This window comes from Rhinopithecus roxellana, chromosome 4 (genome assembly GCF_007565055.1).
Source record: "Rhinopithecus roxellana isolate Shanxi Qingling chromosome 4, ASM756505v1, whole genome shotgun sequence".
Lineage (NCBI taxonomy): Eukaryota > Metazoa > Chordata > Mammalia > Primates > Cercopithecidae > Rhinopithecus > Rhinopithecus roxellana.
Genome location: NC_044552.1, coordinates 25,085,060 through 25,103,848, shown reverse-complemented (window position 1 = coordinate 25,103,848; position 18,789 = coordinate 25,085,060). Strand labels below are relative to the sequence as shown.

At 48.3% G+C, this 18,789-nt stretch overlaps 3 protein-coding genes and 2 non-coding genes across 6 annotated transcripts; 4 read left to right on the top strand and 1 right to left on the bottom strand.

Annotated features, from left to right (window-relative positions):
* Window positions 1-508: 508 nt before the first annotated feature.
* ATP6V1G2 (ATPase H+ transporting V1 subunit G2) lies at window positions 509-2,876 on the top strand. Its single transcript, XM_010362746.2, has 3 exons — window positions 509-875; window positions 1,142-1,242; window positions 1,768-2,876. The coding sequence occupies exons 1-3, from the start codon at window positions 794-796 to the stop codon at window positions 1,939-1,941; spliced, it is 357 nt and encodes a 118-aa protein (XP_010361048.1). The 5' UTR covers window positions 509-793; the 3' UTR covers window positions 1,942-2,876.
* Window positions 2,877-4,824: 1,948 nt separating this feature from the next.
* On the top strand, window positions 4,825-17,284 carry DDX39B (DExD-box helicase 39B). Of its 2 annotated transcripts, none has more exons than XM_010362738.2 (11): window positions 4,825-5,324; window positions 6,609-6,951; window positions 7,994-8,121; window positions 8,413-8,505; window positions 10,534-10,717; window positions 12,034-12,152; window positions 14,592-14,723; window positions 16,101-16,210; window positions 16,309-16,453; window positions 16,580-16,727; window positions 17,055-17,284. In XM_010362738.2, exons 2-11 carry the CDS (start codon window positions 6,741-6,743, stop codon window positions 17,069-17,071), a joined length of 1,287 nt encoding a protein of 428 aa, XP_010361040.1. In that variant the 5' UTR covers window positions 4,825-5,324; window positions 6,609-6,740; the 3' UTR covers window positions 17,072-17,284. The 2 variants fall into 2 exon arrangements, with proteins under 2 accessions (XP_010361040.1, XP_030785187.1); XM_030929327.1 differs by lacking the exon at window positions 4,825-5,324 and adding an exon at window positions 6,122-6,195.
* Window positions 6,096-6,173, top strand: LOC115897161. Its single transcript, XR_004057090.1, has one exon. It is a non-coding gene; the product is annotated as a small nucleolar RNA SNORD83 (small nucleolar RNA).
* LOC115897162 lies at window positions 10,768-10,843 on the top strand. Its single transcript, XR_004057091.1, has one exon. It is a non-coding gene; the product is annotated as a small nucleolar RNA SNORD83 (small nucleolar RNA).
* Window positions 17,274-18,518, bottom strand: MCCD1 (mitochondrial coiled-coil domain 1). The gene is made up of 2 exons (XM_010362740.1): window positions 18,301-18,518; window positions 17,274-17,757 (listed from the first exon to the last, which is right to left on the bottom strand). The coding sequence occupies exons 1-2, from the start codon at window positions 18,469-18,471 to the stop codon at window positions 17,569-17,571; spliced, it is 360 nt and encodes a 119-aa protein (XP_010361042.1). The 5' UTR covers window positions 18,472-18,518; the 3' UTR covers window positions 17,274-17,568.
* Window positions 18,519-18,789: the final 271 nt, after the last annotated feature.

Below are 18,789 nucleotides of genomic sequence, written 5' to 3'. Positions count from 1 at the left end.
AGAGAGGAGATGGTTCAGTGATGGACGAAAAGATGAGGAGAGAGAGAAAACGGGAGATAAAGATAGGATAAAAATCACATTAAACATGGAAAACCAAAACAAAAACCACAGTGGGCCAATTACAGGGACAGATCAAAAAAGAGAAAAAATACACACAAAAGACAGAAGAAGACTATCGTAGGATAGGGCAAGTGAGATGCAGAAATTTGTACTTGAGAAATATGTCGAAAAAGCGAGATGTTAACAACGGGAGGCGGGGAGGGGGCGGGGTGGTGGAGAGCGAGAGAAAGGGAGAGTTAGTTTAGAATTAAGCCCAGAATGCTCTTTTCCCAACACAGGTTGCATGATGACATCCTTACCTTTTCAACCCATTCACAACCCTTTATGCTTCCTCTGATACCACCAATCAAGTTCTCCTCCCACCAATCAAGTTCTCCTTCTCCCACCCCAGTACTCCCCCGTCTCCGCCCCTGCCTCATCCCTAGACCTTTCCTACTGGAATGACTAACCTGTTATAAGCCCACAGCTTTGGGCCTGGTCTCTGCTGCTCCCAGGTGGCCCCTTTGGGTACTGCCTGAGCAAGAAGTGCTAGAGAGCAGGACTAGTCATCAATAGGAGGATGAGATTGGGGGAGACACCCGGTGCAGTAGGCTGAGTGAGCAGGGGAGCACTAAGACCCAGGGGTAGTGGAGGACCGTAGCAACGAGCTGGAGGAGGTGAAGTGAGCGGTGGGGGGTGGGAGCCATCTGGTACCTTGACAGCATTCAAAACAGCATTGACCATAACAACAGAAATGGCCAGTCAGTCCCAGGGTATCCAGCAGCTTCTGCAAGCTGAGAAGCGGGCAGCTGAGAAAGTGGCAGATGCCAGAAAGAGTGAGTCTCCTCTTTCCTCCCTTAGGAGTCTGGAAAGAAAATTGAGGGTGGGGGACGCAAACATTTTGGGAAAACCCAAGGCTGGTAGGAAGACAGCTAGGGTCTGGAGGCTGGTTAGGAGGGAAGAAATGGATGGATATTAGAATCTGGCCCCTGGTTGGCTGAGAGAAGGCTGTGTAACTTTCTGGAAGGGACTGACCCCTGCTATTACATTGTGTGTGTGTGTGTGGGCCCACCCCACCCACTGTCCTTTCTTCTGCCTCCAGGGAAGGCCCGGCGACTGAAGCAGGCAAAGGAGGAGGCACAGATGGAGGTGGAGCAATACCGCAGAGAGCGAGAGCAGGAATTCCAGAGCAAGCAGCAGGCGGTGAGTTGAGGCAGAGTTGAGATGAGACCCCCGGTGCAAGCTGGTGGGTACATCTTGTGAGGTGTGTAAGGGTGACTCAACAAGAAAATATGGTGGCAGAGGGCTGAGGCTGAGGGGACCCTGGCAGGGACCACAACATTGGTGAAACTTTGTGATGATATGTAAGAGAGTCTGGGATTTTTGAAGACCACATAGAACTTATGGGTGGAATGTCACAGTCTGTGTAAAGTATAACATCTATGTGGAGTATGATTAACATTTGTAGTGGAGGGTAGAGTTTTATGGTCATGGACGGTAAGGTGGTGGGGATATTACAGTCTGTTTTAGGATGAAGTTGCATGTTAGGTCTAAGGGGAAAGGGTTGATCTCTTTGGTGTTGGGATATTTCTGTGGGATGGGGGTGGTTTCTGAGAGGGCCTTTCTTCTAGGCTTTGTTTCAGGATCTTTCCCCTCATATGCCTGGACCCTTGTCTCTCTGTTTCTGCTTTTCCCTTTCTCTCTTCCACCCCTCTCCCTACCCCCCAGGCCATGGGTTCCCAGGGGAACCTGTCCGCTGAGGTGGAGCAGGCTACAAGGCGCCAGGTGCAGGGCATGCAGAGCTCCCAGCAGAGAAACCGAGAGCGTGTCCTGGCCCAGCTTCTTGGCATGGTCTGCGACGTCAGGCCCCAAGTCCACCCCAACTACCGGATTTCTGCCTAGGGCCTGACTCCTTCTGCCAGTTCCCTCCCTCAAAGAAATCCTCCAGTCAAAATCACCTCCCACCATAATCCCTGTCTTCTTTCCATCCCCTAGAAATCCTGGGAGGCAGGATCCAATAATTTTCCTGTGACACTTATAAATATCCTGCTCACATCTGAATCTCCTTGTTGTTCTTTAACCCTCACTGGGACTTTGTAAACTCCCAAGTCATTCTCACCTAAACCCTCTGTGAAATCTGTAATATGGGGAAGTAGGAATGTGGAAAACATCCTGGCTTCAGCATCTGGCAGATGTGGGTCCCTCCCTTGACCCTGTCGCTTGCTGGCTGTGAAACCAGGACAAGCTACTTAACTTGGTAGCCTCGATGTCCTCCTCTGTGAAACTGGGATGATAATAATGCCTACCTTGTGAGGGTTGCTTCAGTGATTTGGAATCATTCTGTAAAGTCTAGCACAGTTCCTCCCATGTAGTAGCAGTGATTCAATAATTAGCAACCCTGTGATACTATTACCACCACCTGCTCACTGGCCAAAACCTACACAGCTGTTTCCTCACTTCCATCAGTGGCTCTCTAATTCCACTTGTTCATTCTGTGACCCTAGTTATTTTCTGAATAATTGGTTCTTCTCTTTTCCCAGAGACCTTCTGATCTCCAAAAAGAGGAGATGACTACATTTAGCCCCTCTCTTACAATTCCAGGTAGATAACTGCATTTTGTAGGCTCTCTTTGTTTTTCTTATGCTGATCTTTCTCTTTATTGGATTTTCCTCCTTTCCTATTTCCCCAGAGACTTATCAGATGCTCATTGTTTTCCAAGATCTAAAATGATACTGTGTTCCCTCATATGCATGCCCTTCCTTTCTACATCCTTGACACCTTACCTTCCCATTGTAACAATTAAAAAAGTATCAATAAAATAATTATTGGCAAATAAATTGGTGAGTTGAAGCAGCCTCCTTTTGCCTCATCAGTTCTCATTTTCAGCCACTTTTTTTTGAGATGGAGTTTTGCTCTTGTTGCCCAGGCTGGAATACAATGGCGCGATCTCGGCTCACTGCAACCTCTGCCCCCAGGGTTCAAGCAATTCTCCTGTCTCAGCCTCCCAAGCAGCTGGAATTACGGGTGTGTGCCACCACACCCGGCTTTTTTTTGTATTTTTAGTAGAGATGGGGTTTCACCATGTTGGTCAGGCTGGTCTCAAACTTCTGACCTCAAGTGACCCACCTGCCTCGGCCTCCCAAAGTGCTGGGATTAGAAGTGTGAGCCACTGGCCCGGCCTTCAGTCACTTGTTTTTTGTTTACATATTCCCTAAACAGCCCAAATGGCTATCCTTTGAAACATGTTGGGGAAACAAGAACAAGTAGTACTTTATTATTTCTCTAAAGTGAGAAACATGGTTCCTCATTTGGGAATCTGAGGACTATAGATGGCAACTATAGAGAAAAGCTGGAATGTAGGAGCAAGTGCTCTTTGCCCCTTTACTTTGCATTTTCTTCATAGCACTTACTGCTACTGGTTTTTTGAGACAAGGTCCCACTGTGTTGCCCAGGCTGGAGTTCCAGCTCATTGCAGTGCTGACCTCCTGGACTCAAATGATCCTCCCACTTCAGCCTCCTGAGTAGCTGGGATTACGGGTGAGTGCCACTATGCCTGGCTAATTTTAAAATTTTTTTGTAGAGATTCACTGTTGCCCAGGCTGGTCTCAAACTCCTGGGCTCAAGCAATCCTTCGGCCTCGGCTTCCTCAAGGGTTAGGTTACAGGCCTGAGCCACTGGACCCCGAACACTTATCGATACTTGACATTATATTTGTCTTTATGTGTTTTCTTCCCTGTAATGTAAACACTGTGAGAACAGGGCTGTTGACTGCTGTGTCCCCAGAACCTAGGACAGCATGTGGCACAAGGGAGGCAGTTGATACTTTTGCATAAATTGAATGATACTTGGGAAAATACCTTCTATGACACTATTCTTGAATTAGTTACTTCATTTTGTCACTGAAGACAAGTTTGCTTCACCAAGAATTTGAACCAATAAGGTAACCTGTAGTGTATTTACTAACCAGATTCTTTGAGCAGGGAGGCAGAATACAATAGAGAATTAGAGATGTTTGCATCCTGGCTGTAACCTCACCAGCTGTACTGCTTGGGATATGTTGCTTTGCTTCTGTCAATAAGATGACAAGAACGGTACCTACTCCTTAGTATTAAATGATTAAGTGTGCTAACAGGGAGAGGGTCAAACGTTTGTTGTTTTATTACACAGCAGGACATCAGGTCTTACTTTTGTAGCTCCCCATCTCAAAGACAGGGATGGCAAATGTTTCATTCAGGAAAAAAAATCCAGGTTGAACAATGGGGCTGTTGGGGCGGGGCCAAGAACATTCTGCTCGAATTAACAGTATTAATGGGCCGGGTGAGGTGGCTCACGCCTGTAATCCCAGCACTTTGGGAGGCCGAGGCGGGTGGATCACCTGAGGTCATACATGGGTGAAAACCCGTCTCTACTAAAAAAACAAAAATTTGCTGGGCGTGGTAGCGGGCGCCTGTAATCCTAGCTACTTGGGAGGCTGAGGCAGGAGAATCGCTTGAACCCAGGAAGCAGAGGTTGCAGTGAGCCGAGACCAAGCCATTGCACTCCAGCCTGGGAGACAGAGCGAAACTGTCTCAAAACAAAAACCAAAACAGTATTAATGGAATGTAGTATAACCCTCAAGCCCTACTATTAACACTTGGGGCCGAATCCAGACCCCGTCTTCTCGCTCGGATTCAGAACACCTTCCTGACTCCCTGGCCCTAGGGCATCAGCTACCTCGGACAGCATCCTTCTGGAAAATACCGCCCACCAGCCCCACCACTGGGAAAGAGTCGGGCAACGCCCCTCCCCTCAGCTAGGGCCTGCCGTTTCCTAGTGCTTGCCCAGCCGCCCTCAGGTCACCTTCACTACCGGGCCAAGGACCCCGTGGGAACTCGCAGCCCTCGCCGCACCGGTTCCTCGCGCATCCATGGAGGGGTGCCTAGAGAGAAGACCTGCATGGCAAAAACCTAAACGAAGAGATGAGAGGCATGGAGAGGAGTAGGACAACAGAAGAAAGATAACAGTGGGAGGAGACGTCAGTTTCCTTTATACCTTTTGTTACTGCCGGTAGCAGGGAAGTTAGAAACGGTTTTAAAACAAATTTCAGACAGGCATTTAACAAAGGCAAGCCTGGAGCGCACGGATCTGTACAATTGCGGAAGGCCCCGTTTCCGGTCCCTTGCGCCTGCGCTCTTGCAGCCAAGAAGGCGGGAGGCTGGAGTAGAGGGAAGCCTGCAACCGGAAGTGAAGGCAGATTTCCCTCCTTCGTCGCTGTTGCTGCCGCCATACGCGCTCTGCCTGCTTAGGTAAGCTTTGGCGTTCGCTACAATCCGTTGCCATCTGCGCTTCTCCGCACCCATCCCGTCACATGGGTTCCTGATACCCTTTTCACAGGCGATCGTCTGGTCTCTGGGGCCTAGTTGGTTCGCTGTTTCCGTAGCTTGCATCCCTTTCGAGAGCAAAGAGCTCTTGGGGGAAGGAAGGGAAGCTAAGGGGGGGCCCAATCCAAGATGGTGTCCTCGGCGCCATTGTGTTCGTTTTGCTCCCTTCTTCCAGTGGGTTCTTCTCATATTGGAGGCCTCAGCATCAATGAGAGGCGGCGCTAGGCGTCCCTTGGTCTTGGTATTTGCGGAGGGCGGGGCTCTTATCACCTTCCTTGTCCTTTCTTGAGCCGTTTCTCGGCCCACGGTGGGACTGGGAGGAGGAGCCGGTTTCTGGGCCCAGTTGGATTTTTCTCACCTTGACTTGCCCAAGTTAACTTGGAGTGCCTTCCACGTGTTTACTATTGGTGTCATTGTATGTTTCTCCAAAAGGAGTCTCACCTTCGTAGCGCAACAGTGATGTGAGACCACTTGGTAAAGATCCTGTTAAAGCCTGGGCGGGGATTGCCTTTCTCTGTCAACTATTAACTTTGTTATTGTAGGGTGGAGACATGGATTTTTTTTTTTTTTTTTGTGGCCGAGCCATTTGTCTTGCACCGCCCCTCCCCCCCGTGCTAATTACACAAGGCTTTCTTAAACAACGGAAGGGAGGATACTGAGAAGTGGGAGGCTGAGAGCTATGGGAGGTGGACGGCGGCCATATGATGTTTTCTTTTCGAAAGATGAGCGCTTTGCGCAGTGATGACCCTCATCTATCACCCTTGACTGATGGCTGCTGAATTAGGCATCCGTAACGGTGAGATTATAATAGGGAAAGCGCAGTCTTCCTTTGAGGACTTTCCAGGACTCTGCTTGTCATCTCCATTTTCCACTTTACTAAGTTATTAATCATATTTTACCTTTTATTATCTATTATATTTCCTCACTATTATTTTCAGATCAAGAATTTATAAGTTGGTCTTCCCCTTTCAACTTTTCTGGTTTCCGCTACTGTGATTGCTAATCTTGTTGGGAACCTGTGTCCTAACCACTTTCGCTGGTGCTGCTTTTTCTGTTCTATTTGCTTTTCGTTTTTATGTTGTGTATCTGTTTTTCTTTCCATGTAAAAGTTTCCTAGTTTAGGGAAAGTGGGAACTGGGAATGGAAAAGAGGTGGTGAAGGCTCTACTCGTGACTAAGTCTTGCTTTTTTTTTTTTTTTTCCTCCCCAGCTCTTCTGTTAGAAATAGTATCTTTATTTTCCTTTGCTGTTCCTCAATCCCCTACTCTTCACCCCTTGTTTTCACCTGTTTTGCGAGAACCCATCCAGATCCCCCTTCCCGTCTTCCCCTGCCGGCCCAGTTATGGCAGAGAACGATGTGGACAATGAGCTCTTGGACTATGAAGATGATGAGGTGGAGACAGCAGCTGGGGGAGATGGGGCTGAGGCCCCTGCCAAGAAGGATGTCAAGGGCTCCTATGTCTCCATCCACAGCTCTGGCTTTCGTGACTTCCTGCTCAAGCCAGAGTTGCTCCGGGCCATTGTCGACTGTGGCTTTGAGCATCCGTCAGAAGGTAAATTTTCTCTTGGGCATGTAGTGCTCATTGGGCTTTTTAAGGGTACAATAAAAAGATGTGTTTGTCGTTGCTCAGGTAGTAAAGGTTTATACTTAAGGCTAGATCAGGATCAGGTGCAGGGGCTCACACCTGTAATCCCAGTGCTTTGGGAGGCCAAGGCAGGAGGGGTAGTCACTTGAGCTCGAGTGCAAGAGAAGCCTGGGCAACATAGGGAGACTCCTGTCTCTACAAAACGTTCGGAAATTAAGCAGGCGAAGGTTGAGGCTTCAGTGAGCTGTGATTGCACCACTGTACACCAGCCGGAGCGACAGTGAGGGAAAAAAAAAATCAGGAGATAAGTATCAAAAACGATTTTGGATAGAGGAGGATTATACAGGCTTATTCTTTCTTTCTTGATAGCACCAAAGTGCTAATTATTTAAAAGTAGCTTCCAGGTCTGCCATTCATTCTTGTGACTGACTTTTCTTGTCTGCTTATTTTTAATTTTGTCATTTGACTTGTAATTTTAAATTTCCAGAAAGGTCCTGGTTGGACCTGTAGTCTCCCTCTGTTGGGCCAGGCCAACTGTGGTCTCTGGAAACCTCTATGATTGGTTTAGAGATGACTGGCTTCTGGGTCAGGTACCAAGTCCTTCATTTTGTCCCGGGTTGTTGTTATGTGACCCGAAGTATGGCAACCGAAGTAGGAGAAATGGTCTTTAGCGGGTATTCAGATGTCATGAATTGTTACAGATTAAGAAAAATAAAGACAGAGCCAGGAGCATTGAAGGTGAGCGGTTGGTAGATGCAAGGGGGCTGTTAGTAGGACTGGGAAGGCCTAGATCTGGAGGAGGCTAAAGCTGGGATGAATTAGGAGAGTCTGATTTTGAGGCGAATATAATTGAGCAGAGAGAGGTAAAAAGGGTCTGGAAGTTGGCAAGAACCAGGTAAATACTAGACTTTGAGAATTGAGTGTTAAGAAAAGGGCTTGGCATGATTAAAAAGTTTGTAGAGTTATCTGGAGACTGAAGTCTAATTTATCTTTTCCCCCCTACTTTTAGTCCAGCATGAGTGCATCCCTCAGGCCATTCTGGGAATGGATGTCCTGTGCCAGGCCAAGTCGGGCATGGGAAAGACAGCAGTGTTTGTGTTGGCCACACTGCAACAGCTGGAGCCAGTTACTGGGCAGGTATATTTGGGGAGCGTGCTGGGGAGGGGATTTTGGTTAGGACTATAAGGGAAGGGTGTTTTTGTCCTAGCTACATGATGCTTGCAGGAGCCAGGAGCATGTGACCTCGGTTACCCTTGACAACCTGACAGCTGTGGGGAATGTTCTGTCCAAGCATGGGGTTAGTGATTTAGATCATAGAATTGAAGTCATTTATTATCGGCCCAGGTGTGTTTTTGTCACAGTTACTTCCCTAGAGGGGATGAAGAAGGGCTGCACTCACGGTATGTTTCGGTCTACTTCCTGCCTAAGGTGTCTGTGCTGGTGATGTGTCACACTCGGGAGTTGGCTTTTCAGATCAGCAAGGAATATGAGCGCTTCTCTAAATACATGCCCAATGTCAAGGTAAGCCGAGGTAAAGAGACCTGAGAGTGAGGGTGTGGCAAGTTGGAGGGATAAGAACTTGTAGGCCAGTAGTCTCTTTAATTTTGGAGAAGGTTTAGGTTGCCATGGTTTAACAGTGTTAAGATCCTGTGTAACAGGAGGATTTGTAATTGGGCTATGGATGATGCTTAACCAAGACCACTCTTTTCTTACTGCTTTATACTGACTTTGAATTCTATCAGTTTGATAATTTTGGAGTGTGTGGCAGAGAAAGCCAGAAACTTTAAAACAGCTCCAGGGGTGTGTGAAAATTGAGGATTCTGGCCAAGTGCGCAGTGGCTTACGCCTGTAATCTCAGCACTTTGGGAGGCCAAGGCGTGGATCATTTGAAGTCAGGAGTTTGAGACCAGTGTGGCCAATGCGATGAAACCCTGTCTCTACTAAAAATGCAAAAATTAGCCGGGTGTGGTGGCACACACCTGTAGTCCCACCTACTTGGGAGGCTGAGGCAGGAGAATCGCTTGAACCCAGGAAGCAGAGGTTATAGTGAGCTGAGATTGTGTCACTACACTCCAGCCTGGGTGACAGAGTGAGACTCCCATCTCAAAAAAAAAATCTGATTGAAGTTAAGCATTTTTGGCAATTATCCTTCATTGGTGACGCTGTATCTCGTGTTACGCCACAAATCGGGTTGACTTGTGTTATTTTTATTTTTATTTATTTGTTTTGAGATGGAGTCTTGCTGCGTCCCCTGGGCTGTGAGTGTAGTGGTGCGATCTCAGCTCACTGCAGCCTGCACCTCCCAGGTTCAAGCGATTCTCCTGCTTAAACCCCCTGAGTGGCTGGGACTACAGTGTGCCATCATACCCGGCTAATTTTTTTTTTTTTTTTTTTTTTTTTTGGTAGCGACAGGGTTTCGCCACGTTGGCCAGGCTGGTCTCGAACTCCTGACCTCAAGTGATCCACCCACCTCGGCCTCCCAAAGTGCTGGGATTACAGGTGTGAGCCACTGCGCCTGGCCTCATTAGTGATTTTAGGTTTACCATAGGATTAGTATCACGACAGTCTGATTCCATGGTCATTCTTTTCCCCCTTGAAACTAGAGTTTCTGGTGTTATTTGGCACTGCACCAAGGCCCAGATCCCTAACCAACTATTCACCTAATGGTTTTAACATGAAGTGATAATATTTCGCCCAAAGCAGTAATTTCATGGGGTTTGTATGAAGGAGTTTGAGATTTTGGGTTTATTTAGGAAAACTTAATGTTCCATGTGTTTTTTTTTGTGGTACTTTACACTAATCTGGTAATTTCTTGCTGTCCTTATTTATTTATTTTTTATTTTTTGAGATGGAGTCTCGCTCTTCTTCTAGGCTGGAGTACAATGGCTCAATCTCGCCTCACTGCAATCTCCACTTCCTGCATTCAAGCGATTCTCCTTCCTCAGCCTCCTGGCTAAGTTTTGTAGTTTTTGTATTTTAGTAGTAAATTTGTAAATATTGTATTTTAGAAGAGATGGGGTTTCACCATGTGGGCCAGGCTGGTCTTCAACTCCTGGCTTCAAGTGATCCACCTGCCTCGACCTCCCAAACTGCTGGGATTACAGACATGAACCACCGGGCCTGGCTTTATTTTATTTATTTATTTAGAGACGGAATATCACTCTTGTTGCCCAGGCTGGAGTACAATGGTGAGATCTTGGTTCACCGCAGCCTCTGCCTCCTGAGTAGCTGGAGTTACAGGCATGCGCCACCGCACCTGACTCCTTTATTTTTTAAATGAAGCCTGGCCTCATAAATGAAGGAAGACGGTTAGATTAAGTCAGAAGAACTGAATTATTGTCCTGACTGCTCCGACCAGCTATGTAACTTTAGGCAGTCACCCGCAGTGTTTGGTGGGGGGCATAAAATTTCTAAATTAGGTGACCTCTAAAGTTCGTTTTAGTTTTGAAACATGCTAAACATTGGTTTAGCTCAAACAGTGGGAACTCTGGGGGGATTGGACTCTTTCCTTCCTCTTTTTTGAGACTCTTTGCTCCTGGCTCTTGGCAGGTTGCTGTTTTTTTTGGTGGTCTGTCTATCAAGAAGGATGAAGAGGTGCTGAAGAAGAACTGCCCGCATATCGTCGTGGGGACTCCAGGCCGTATCCTAGCCCTGGCTCGAAATAAGAGCCTCAACCTCAAACACATTAAACATTTTATTTTGGATGAATGTGATAAGATGCTTGAACAGCTCGGTGAGTGGCAGTGCTGGGACTTGGCTAATGCTGGGGAGTTGTTCTTTGGAGCCAAATGATGTTTATTTGAAACAGGAGCGCCTCAGTGCAAGGACGACTCTTATCTGTCACCCATGACTGATGGCTCTGGGTTCCCTGGTTGGTCTTTGTTATGCTTTTAAGCACAGTAAAGGATGTCATCTATCATCTTTCTATGATTTTTGTTTTTAACCTTTGAGAATAGGGGACTTTGGTAATTTTAGGCATAAGTCATCACCACCACCACCGTTTTTATTATGGATTCCTATACTGGGAGTCATAGGGGAGATTCTAAACTGAAAGAGAAGACAGTACCCTTCTGGCATCTCCAGTACAGCATTTACAGTCAGAATTTATAGCTGAATAAGTTTCTAGACTCAGGTCTGGGATTAATGTAGAGAGTGTGGCAGTTCGTGTGGTGTGGTATTCTAGTGTGCCAAGTGGGGTTAATGGAAGTTTTTTCTGTAAGGATTGAATATTGGTGAATGAGTGTGGGATTGGACATAGGCCCCATAAGTCATTACAAATGGTCTTTGGCAGTTCAGTATGGTGAGCTATAAAGGTGGGCTCCAGGTAGCAATGTCATATTTGCCTGACTTGATAGAAAAGTGATCCAGAGGCCGGGCGCGGTGGCTCAAGCCTGTAATCCCAGCACTTTGGGAGGCCGAGACGGGCGGATCACGAGGTCAGGAGATCGAGATCATCCTGGCTAACACGGTGAAACCCCGTCTCTACTAAAAACTACAAAAAACTAGCCGGGCGACGTGGCGGCGCCTGTAGTCCCAGCTACCCGGGAGGCTGAGGCAGGAGAATGGCGTGAACCCGGGAGGCGGAGCTTGCAGTGAGCTGAGATCCGGCCACAGCACTCCAGCCTGGGTGACAGAGCGAGACTCCATCTCAAAAAAAAAAAAAAAAGTGATCCAGAGAGTCATAGATGGACTCTGATATCTGGAATGTAATATATGCTTGATACTTGTAGTCTGCTGAGGGCTGGCTGGGGCTTGGACAGGAAAGGATTGGGAGAAGGGCCTGTAAAGCATGTTTCGAAGGCCTTGAGAGCCTCTGCACTGGGCTTTGTCCCCGTTTTATAGTTGGGAACTTTGGGGTTTTATCTTACTTCTTGCTTGGTTAAAACGAACAGGTGGAATCTGATCCCAATTCTTGATTCCAAGTCCATTGCTCTTTCCATTGTGTTATTACTATTTCCAGCAATCTTCATCTCACTGGAAAGTCTACCTCTAATCTTTGTTTATCATACTTGCTTATTTTCTCCTACAATTTTTTTCTTGTTCTTGTAGACATGCGTCGGGATGTCCAGGAAATTTTTCGCATGACCCCCCACGAGAAGCAGGTCATGATGTTCAGTGCTACCTTGAGCAAAGAGATCCGTCCAGTCTGCCGCAAGTTCATGCAAGATGTAAATACCCTTCTACCTTCTCTCCCTCCACTCCCCGCCCGCTGCCTCCTCCCCTTCCTCGCCCTCTTCCTCAGACTCCCTTGTCATTCAAGTGCCAAGAAGGCGGCTTGTGCCCAACTGGGAGTAATGACTCCTTGAAGAGACATACAGAAGCAGAGACAGCTAGTGTTAGGGTCTGCGCGGGTGCCAGGGAAACTCCGGAAGACTTGGTCGGGTTAATGTGAGAGCGGGTAGTGTTCGACTTTTTCAAAAACCGCAACATTTTTGAACCTCTTCTCCCTTTGGGGGAGGGCAGAATTTTTCTGCCCTACCACCCACCCATCGTCTCTTACGTGCCCCCTACAGCCACGCACTGTCAAGGTGGCGTCGAGCATACAGCTGGAGCCTTCTGCTCACCAAAACTCCTACTTTCCGGTGGCAGGAGAGCAAGAGAGGGACAGACAGATGGCAGGGCATGTCCAAAAGAAGAACATCAGCACAAATGAATCCTCCCCTTCCCCACCTCCAGGGGTGGGGGCCTTTGGCACCTCAATCCCCGATACCCTACTCCTTCCCACCCACATCTCCTTGCACCCATCTGGAACCTCGGTTGATGTGAGCCGGCAACAGAGAAGCACCGTGGCGCGGCGAGGGAATGCGGACGGCACCCAGCGGTGGATGGCGGCAGCGGAGGCCGCGGGGAAACCTGACCAGGAAGCTGAGGACCAAACCAGCCTCTTTTTCCGTTCCCGGTTTTTTTCCTGAACCCAACGCGTGCCGTGCCCCGTTTCCCCCCATATGTGTTGGGGAGGGGTGTCCTCAATGGGGTGGTAGATTTTTTTTTTCCTTAAAAAATTTTTTTGTTTTTTTTAATACTCAGAGGAGAGGGACATAGGAAAGGTAAAGTGGATGTAATCGGGTGGGTGTTAGGGTTTGGGGCTAGGTGGGGCCAATTGCATAAGCAGTGGAGTGTGTTCTCCCTGCAGTGTTCCTTCCCGTGGGATGATAACTCTTTAGCTTTATTTGGGGCTAGAATGAGATTTGAAGAAGGCCATGGAACCTCTCTTTAGAAAGCCTGCCTTGCCTGGGCCTGGTGGCTCACCTCTAATCCCAGTGCTTTGGGAGGCCAAGATGGGAGGATTGCTTGAGCCCAGGAATTTGAGACTAGCCTGGGCAGTGTAGTAAGACTTTGTCCCTACCAGAAAAACCGGGTGTGGTGGCGCATGCCTGTAGTCCCAGCTACTTGGGAGGCTGAGGCAGGAGGGTTTGCTTGAGCTCGGGACACGGAGGCGGCAGTAAGCTGTAATTGTGCCACTGTACTCCAGCCTGGGTGATAGAGTAAGACCCTGTATCAAAACAAAACCTGCCTTTTGGGATTGGGCTTCTGTTTTTTCCCATGACACACCCATCCTTTCCTATTTTGTTCTCTGGGTCTTCATATTAACTATCTTCCCCCAGAGTAGCACAAAAGTGTTAGGAAAGTTGGGCTTTGGAGTTGTGGTAATTTCTGTCTTTGTTACTTTCCTCCCCTTCAGGGGGTTTTTAAATTTTAAAGATGAATGCAGTAAGGTATAGTGGTGTGTGCCTGTAGTCCCAGCTATTCGGGAGACTGAAGCAGGAGGATCACTTGAGCCCAGGAATTTGAGGTTATAATGTGCTATGATTGTGCCAGTGAATAGCCACTGCACTCCAACCTGGGCAACATGGTGAGATCCTGTCCCTTAAAAGCATATCTGCCTGCTCTGAATTTGGTTTTTTAATACCACTTACTGATACCTTCCCTGTAAACCTGTAGATGGTTTAATTCTTAGTGAAGAGACCAGTCTCATCTAAAATTATCCTGTTGTGGTCTGTACGGCAAGTTACTTATCTTGAGCAATTTTTGTTTCCCCTTAAGTGGCATTTTGACTGTCCATTGCAGTGTTCTGATCTTAAAATTGACATCCACTTTCCTAATGTATATGAGATTCTCTTAGTTGAAGTAGGAGAATCAAATGGAGCAGTTGTCCTGCCCCCACCCCATGTTCTTACAAGCAACTGTGATGGAGTTATTCTGACCTTGAGTCACTGCCTCCCATCATTTCCCAGATGTTTGGGCCTTGCTCTCCCTTTGAGAATCATCTCCCAGATTTTTTCTTTCTTCTCCCACCTCTATTTGAGGTAATGGCATCTGTGCCATTGGGTGGTTTCACTGCTCCTTTACTTCATTTGCAGTTTCTTTCCCATGATAGTTTTTAGTTGGGCAGTCTTAAAACCCATCTGATAGGAAGGAAATTAGATGTAATGTGAGAGAGACCACAGTAAAATATGGGTAGTTTTGGGAGTGGGGTGGGGTTTTCAATCTTCTCTTTCCTCCCCATCCCCCCATGGGGTGTATTGGAGATCAGCTTCCTCCACCCCCCCAGGTTTAACCCCCCCACTCTGCCCTCCTCCCGTTCCCCACCCCTTCCTCCCCCCCAGCCAATGGAGATCTTCGTGGATGATGAGACGAAGTTGACGCTGCATGGGTTGCAGCAGTACTACGTGAAACTGAAGGACAACGAGAAGAACCGGAAGCTCTTTGACCTTCTGGATGTCCTTGAGTTCAACCAGGTCAGTTACACGTCCAGTAGGGGGATGAGCATTGGAGCACTCCAGCTGTAGCAGAAACCTGGATATTAAGTACACTTTTATTGAGGAAATCACATGTGTGATGTGGGAGAGAATTCTGAGGGTATAAACATTAGGGGCTGAGCATGAGTAAGGTGGAAGCTGCTTTTCTATTCTGTGGTTGGCATGGATATGTATGTTCTCAATAACCTTAAGGAAAATAAACTTCAAAAGTTAAGATCCTTGGCCAGGTACGGTGGCTTATGTGTGTAATCCCAGCACTTTGGGAGACTGAGGCAGGTGGATCAGTTGAGCCCAGGAGTTCAAGACCAGTCTGGGCAACATGGCGAAACTTCATCACTACCAAAGAAGAAAAAGTTAGGTGTGGTGGTGTGTGCCTGTAGCCCCAGATACTCTGGTGGCTGAGGTGGGAGGATAGCTTGGGCCCAGGAGATTGAGGCTGCAGTGAACTATGATTGCATTACTGTGCTCCAGCTTGGGCAATAGAGTGAGACCTTGTCTCCAAAAGTCCTTGAAAGGTTTTAGGAAGTTGTTAAAGGCTTGAAACAATTTTGGGGTGCATGTTAGGGTTCTTAAATGTTTAATTCCTCTAATTGCTTATTCAAGAGAAGCATTTCTGACTGGGTGCAGGGCAGTGGCTCATGCCCATAAATTCCAGTACTTTGGGAGGCTGAGGCAGGAACATCGCTTGAGCCCAGGACTTCAAGATCAGCATGGGAAACAGAGAGATGCCCATCTCTACAAATACTAAAAAATAAAAAAAAAAAAAAAAAGTAGCTGTGTGTGGTGGTGTGCACCTGTGGTCCCAGCTACTTGGGATGCTGAGGTGGAAGGATCTCTTGAGCCCAGGAGGTGTAGGCTGCAGTGACCCACGATTGCACCACTGCACTCCAGTCTGGAGGACAGAGTGAGACCCCATGTCAAAAAAGTGTTTCATTAATATACTTGTGAGTGGCCTATTTGCACTTAAGACTACTTTCTAGAATTAGGATAGCTCCCTTAGGTTTAATGTTTTGGTGAGCAGGAATATCAGTTACCCCTCCAGATCTTAATTCTAGCTTTTATCACTTTTTCATGAGGTGATCTCATCCTTGTCTCCTACCATGTCTGGCAGTTTTGGTTTCTGAACTTTGTGCTACCTCAGAGGCCAGCCTCCCTAGGGAAAAATCAGTGCTAAAATAAAGTTATATTTCCTCTTCTGCTCTAAATATATAGTGGGGGAATAAGAGAGATGAAGAGGAATTCCTGAGAACGTAATTAGTAGAAACTCCTCTCTCCCATGTAATGTCTCTCACACACTATGGACCCCTATTCCCCCAATTCGCGACCCCCCCACCTCCTCACCCCACCCCCCAACAGGTGGTGATCTTTGTGAAGTCTGTGCAGCGGTGCATTGCCTTGGCCCAGCTACTGGTGGAGCAGAACTTTCCAGCCATTGCCATCCACCGTGGGATGCCCCAGGAGGAGAGGTGAGTTGAAGATGGGAAAGATATTTTGTGTCTTTGGGAGAAAAAGACAGTTGAGAGAAGGGCATCTCAACATTTTAAAAATTTCCTTTCTCACAAAGGCTTTCTCGGTATCAGCAGTTTAAAGATTTTCAACGACGAATTCTTGTGGCTACCAACCTATTTGGCCGAGGCATGGACATCGAGCGGGTGAACATTGCTTTTAATTATGACATGCCTGAGGATTCTGACACCTACCTACATCGGGTAAACCCCACAGGCTGAAGAAATCCCACTCTCCCATTCCCTTTTTTTCTGTTTGTACATCTTCATCCCTGCCTCTGGGTCTCTTTCCTCTTTGATCTTCCAGTGCTACCCTCTGTCTCCTTCCAGGTGGCCAGAGCAGGCCGGTTTGGCACCAAGGGCTTGGCTATCACATTTGTGTCGGATGAGAATGATGCCAAGATTCTCAATGATGTGCAGGATCGCTTTGAGGTCAATATTAGTGAGCTGCCTGATGAGATAGACATCTCCTCCTACAGTGAGTACTGATCTCATGAAACCCTTTAGGTCCTCCCTGTTCCTTAGTGTGTATGTCCTAAATCCCGTCATTTAGATCATGGGCACCTGATGCATAATGGACCCTTGACTGGTTCATGCCCCCTGGTCTTGGATGCTGTATTGGGATGCTTTCCTGACCTCTATGTGGGGTTTCTGTCTTCTCTCATCATATTACATCCCTTCCCTCACCCCCACGTCTGTCCTCTGAACCCACACAGTACACCAGCATCTGCATGTGTGATGTGTGTTCCTGCCTCGCTTTCCCCTTTTCATGCCTTATTCTGACCATGCTATGTTTTCTCCTTAGTTGAACAGACACGGTAGAAGACTCGCCCATTCTGGAATGTGACCGTCTGTCCTTCAGGAGAGGACACCAGGGTGGGGGTGAAGGAGACACTACTGCCCCCACCCCTGACAGCCCCCACCCCATGGCTTCCATCTTTTGCATCACCACCACTCCTGAACGCCCATTTCTGATTTGTCAGAATTTTTTTAACAAAACTAAAAATGAAACACACGTGTCTGTGGTATCTATAAGTGCTTCGTCCCTTTATTGCATTTGGGGTGATGTATTTTAGGGCATGGTCCAGGGTAGATTCCTGTAAGGCCTGGGTGCCCTGCCTGCTGTGAGATTAAAGGGGAATGGGACTAAGACTGCAGAGCCCTGGCTCCCCCACTACCTGGCAATTGCCCGCGATTTGTGGGGGTCTCTTCCACTTTCTCTGGTCTGGGAGAGGCTGGGGTGTCTCTGATCCCGAGGCTGCTGGTGGGTGGTACATGGATTTTCAGTGCCAGAGGGTGCTATGGGCACTAGGGGAAGCTTAGACGCCTCCTCCCAGGCTCTCTCGGTGCCTCCTCATCTGTTCCTTCAGCTTCTGGATCTTGAGCACCAGGGCTTGGGCCTCCCAGGCTCCCTCCTGCCCTTCCAGGAGGGCCTGGTATAGCTCCAGCTGCTGTTCCAGCAACTCTTCAGCTTGGGCCAGCTCAGCTGTGTGGTGGATCCCGGGGCCCTGGTGAGGGAATTAGGGGAGGGAGCATCAGCCAGGGCAGGGGCTGAGGCCCTGGGAAGCTTTGTTGCAGGCTTTGGGCTGGAAGTGAGAAATTCCACCTTGCCTATCCGTTTTTGACCCGGTCCTTATTTAGGACGCCTGTATTGAGAAGCCCAGGTAGCTCCCTGTCTTGGGCATAGGCCTTTGGGGGAACAGATAGAGTTTCCTGGCCCAGGGGCCGTAACTGGCTTCCTTGAGCAAGGATATGGGGTCATTGGAAAGAGGATTGGCTGCTCCTCCCCACTAAGAAATAATTAACTGTTACATGAGGGGGAATAGATCCTGTTGAAGGACTTTGTGGACTGTGCTGCTGTGGGTGGGGGTGGGGGAGAGCCCTGCATTCCGGGCTGGGGTAGGGGAGGAGAGGAGCTGGTAGCTGAATTTAGGAAAAGAGCTGCAGGGGTAGGCATGGTGTGGGGTGGTGCAGGGTGGGATTGAGGGTTTTTTTTCCACACCCCAGTACAAATTCTCACACCCTCTTTTCCTACCTGTGGTGCCACTTACCCTGGGAGTGGATGTCATCTTCCCATTGCCTCTGGAGCTGGTCTGCTCTTCCATGCTTGCCTTGGGGTTTTGGGAGCAGCATCCACGGGAGCCCTGGGGTGCCAGGGACCAGGAGGGCAGAAGGAGGCGAAGGAAATGGCACCGAGAGAGCCAGGGCAGAGGGGGGACCATGGCGGGTGACCTGGCAGGGAGCTGTGTGAGCTGCCCAACAGCCACCAGGAACTGGTTCCCTCCAGGCCTTGGCCTCACTTCAGTGCCTGGCCCTGCCCAGGCCCCGTCCCCCAGCCCTGCCCCTGCCTCTGTCCTGCTCTGCCCCCACCTCTCTCCCAGCCTGGCCCCAGACAGAGTCCAGGAACAACTCCTGTTCCTGATGTGAAAAATGTTCCTGCCAGTTTAGGCAGAACTTGCTTTAGAGCACTGCCCAGCCTACCACAGGTCTGTGATTTTTTTTTTTTTTTTAATCTAGTGTTTATTAGGTATGAATTTTAC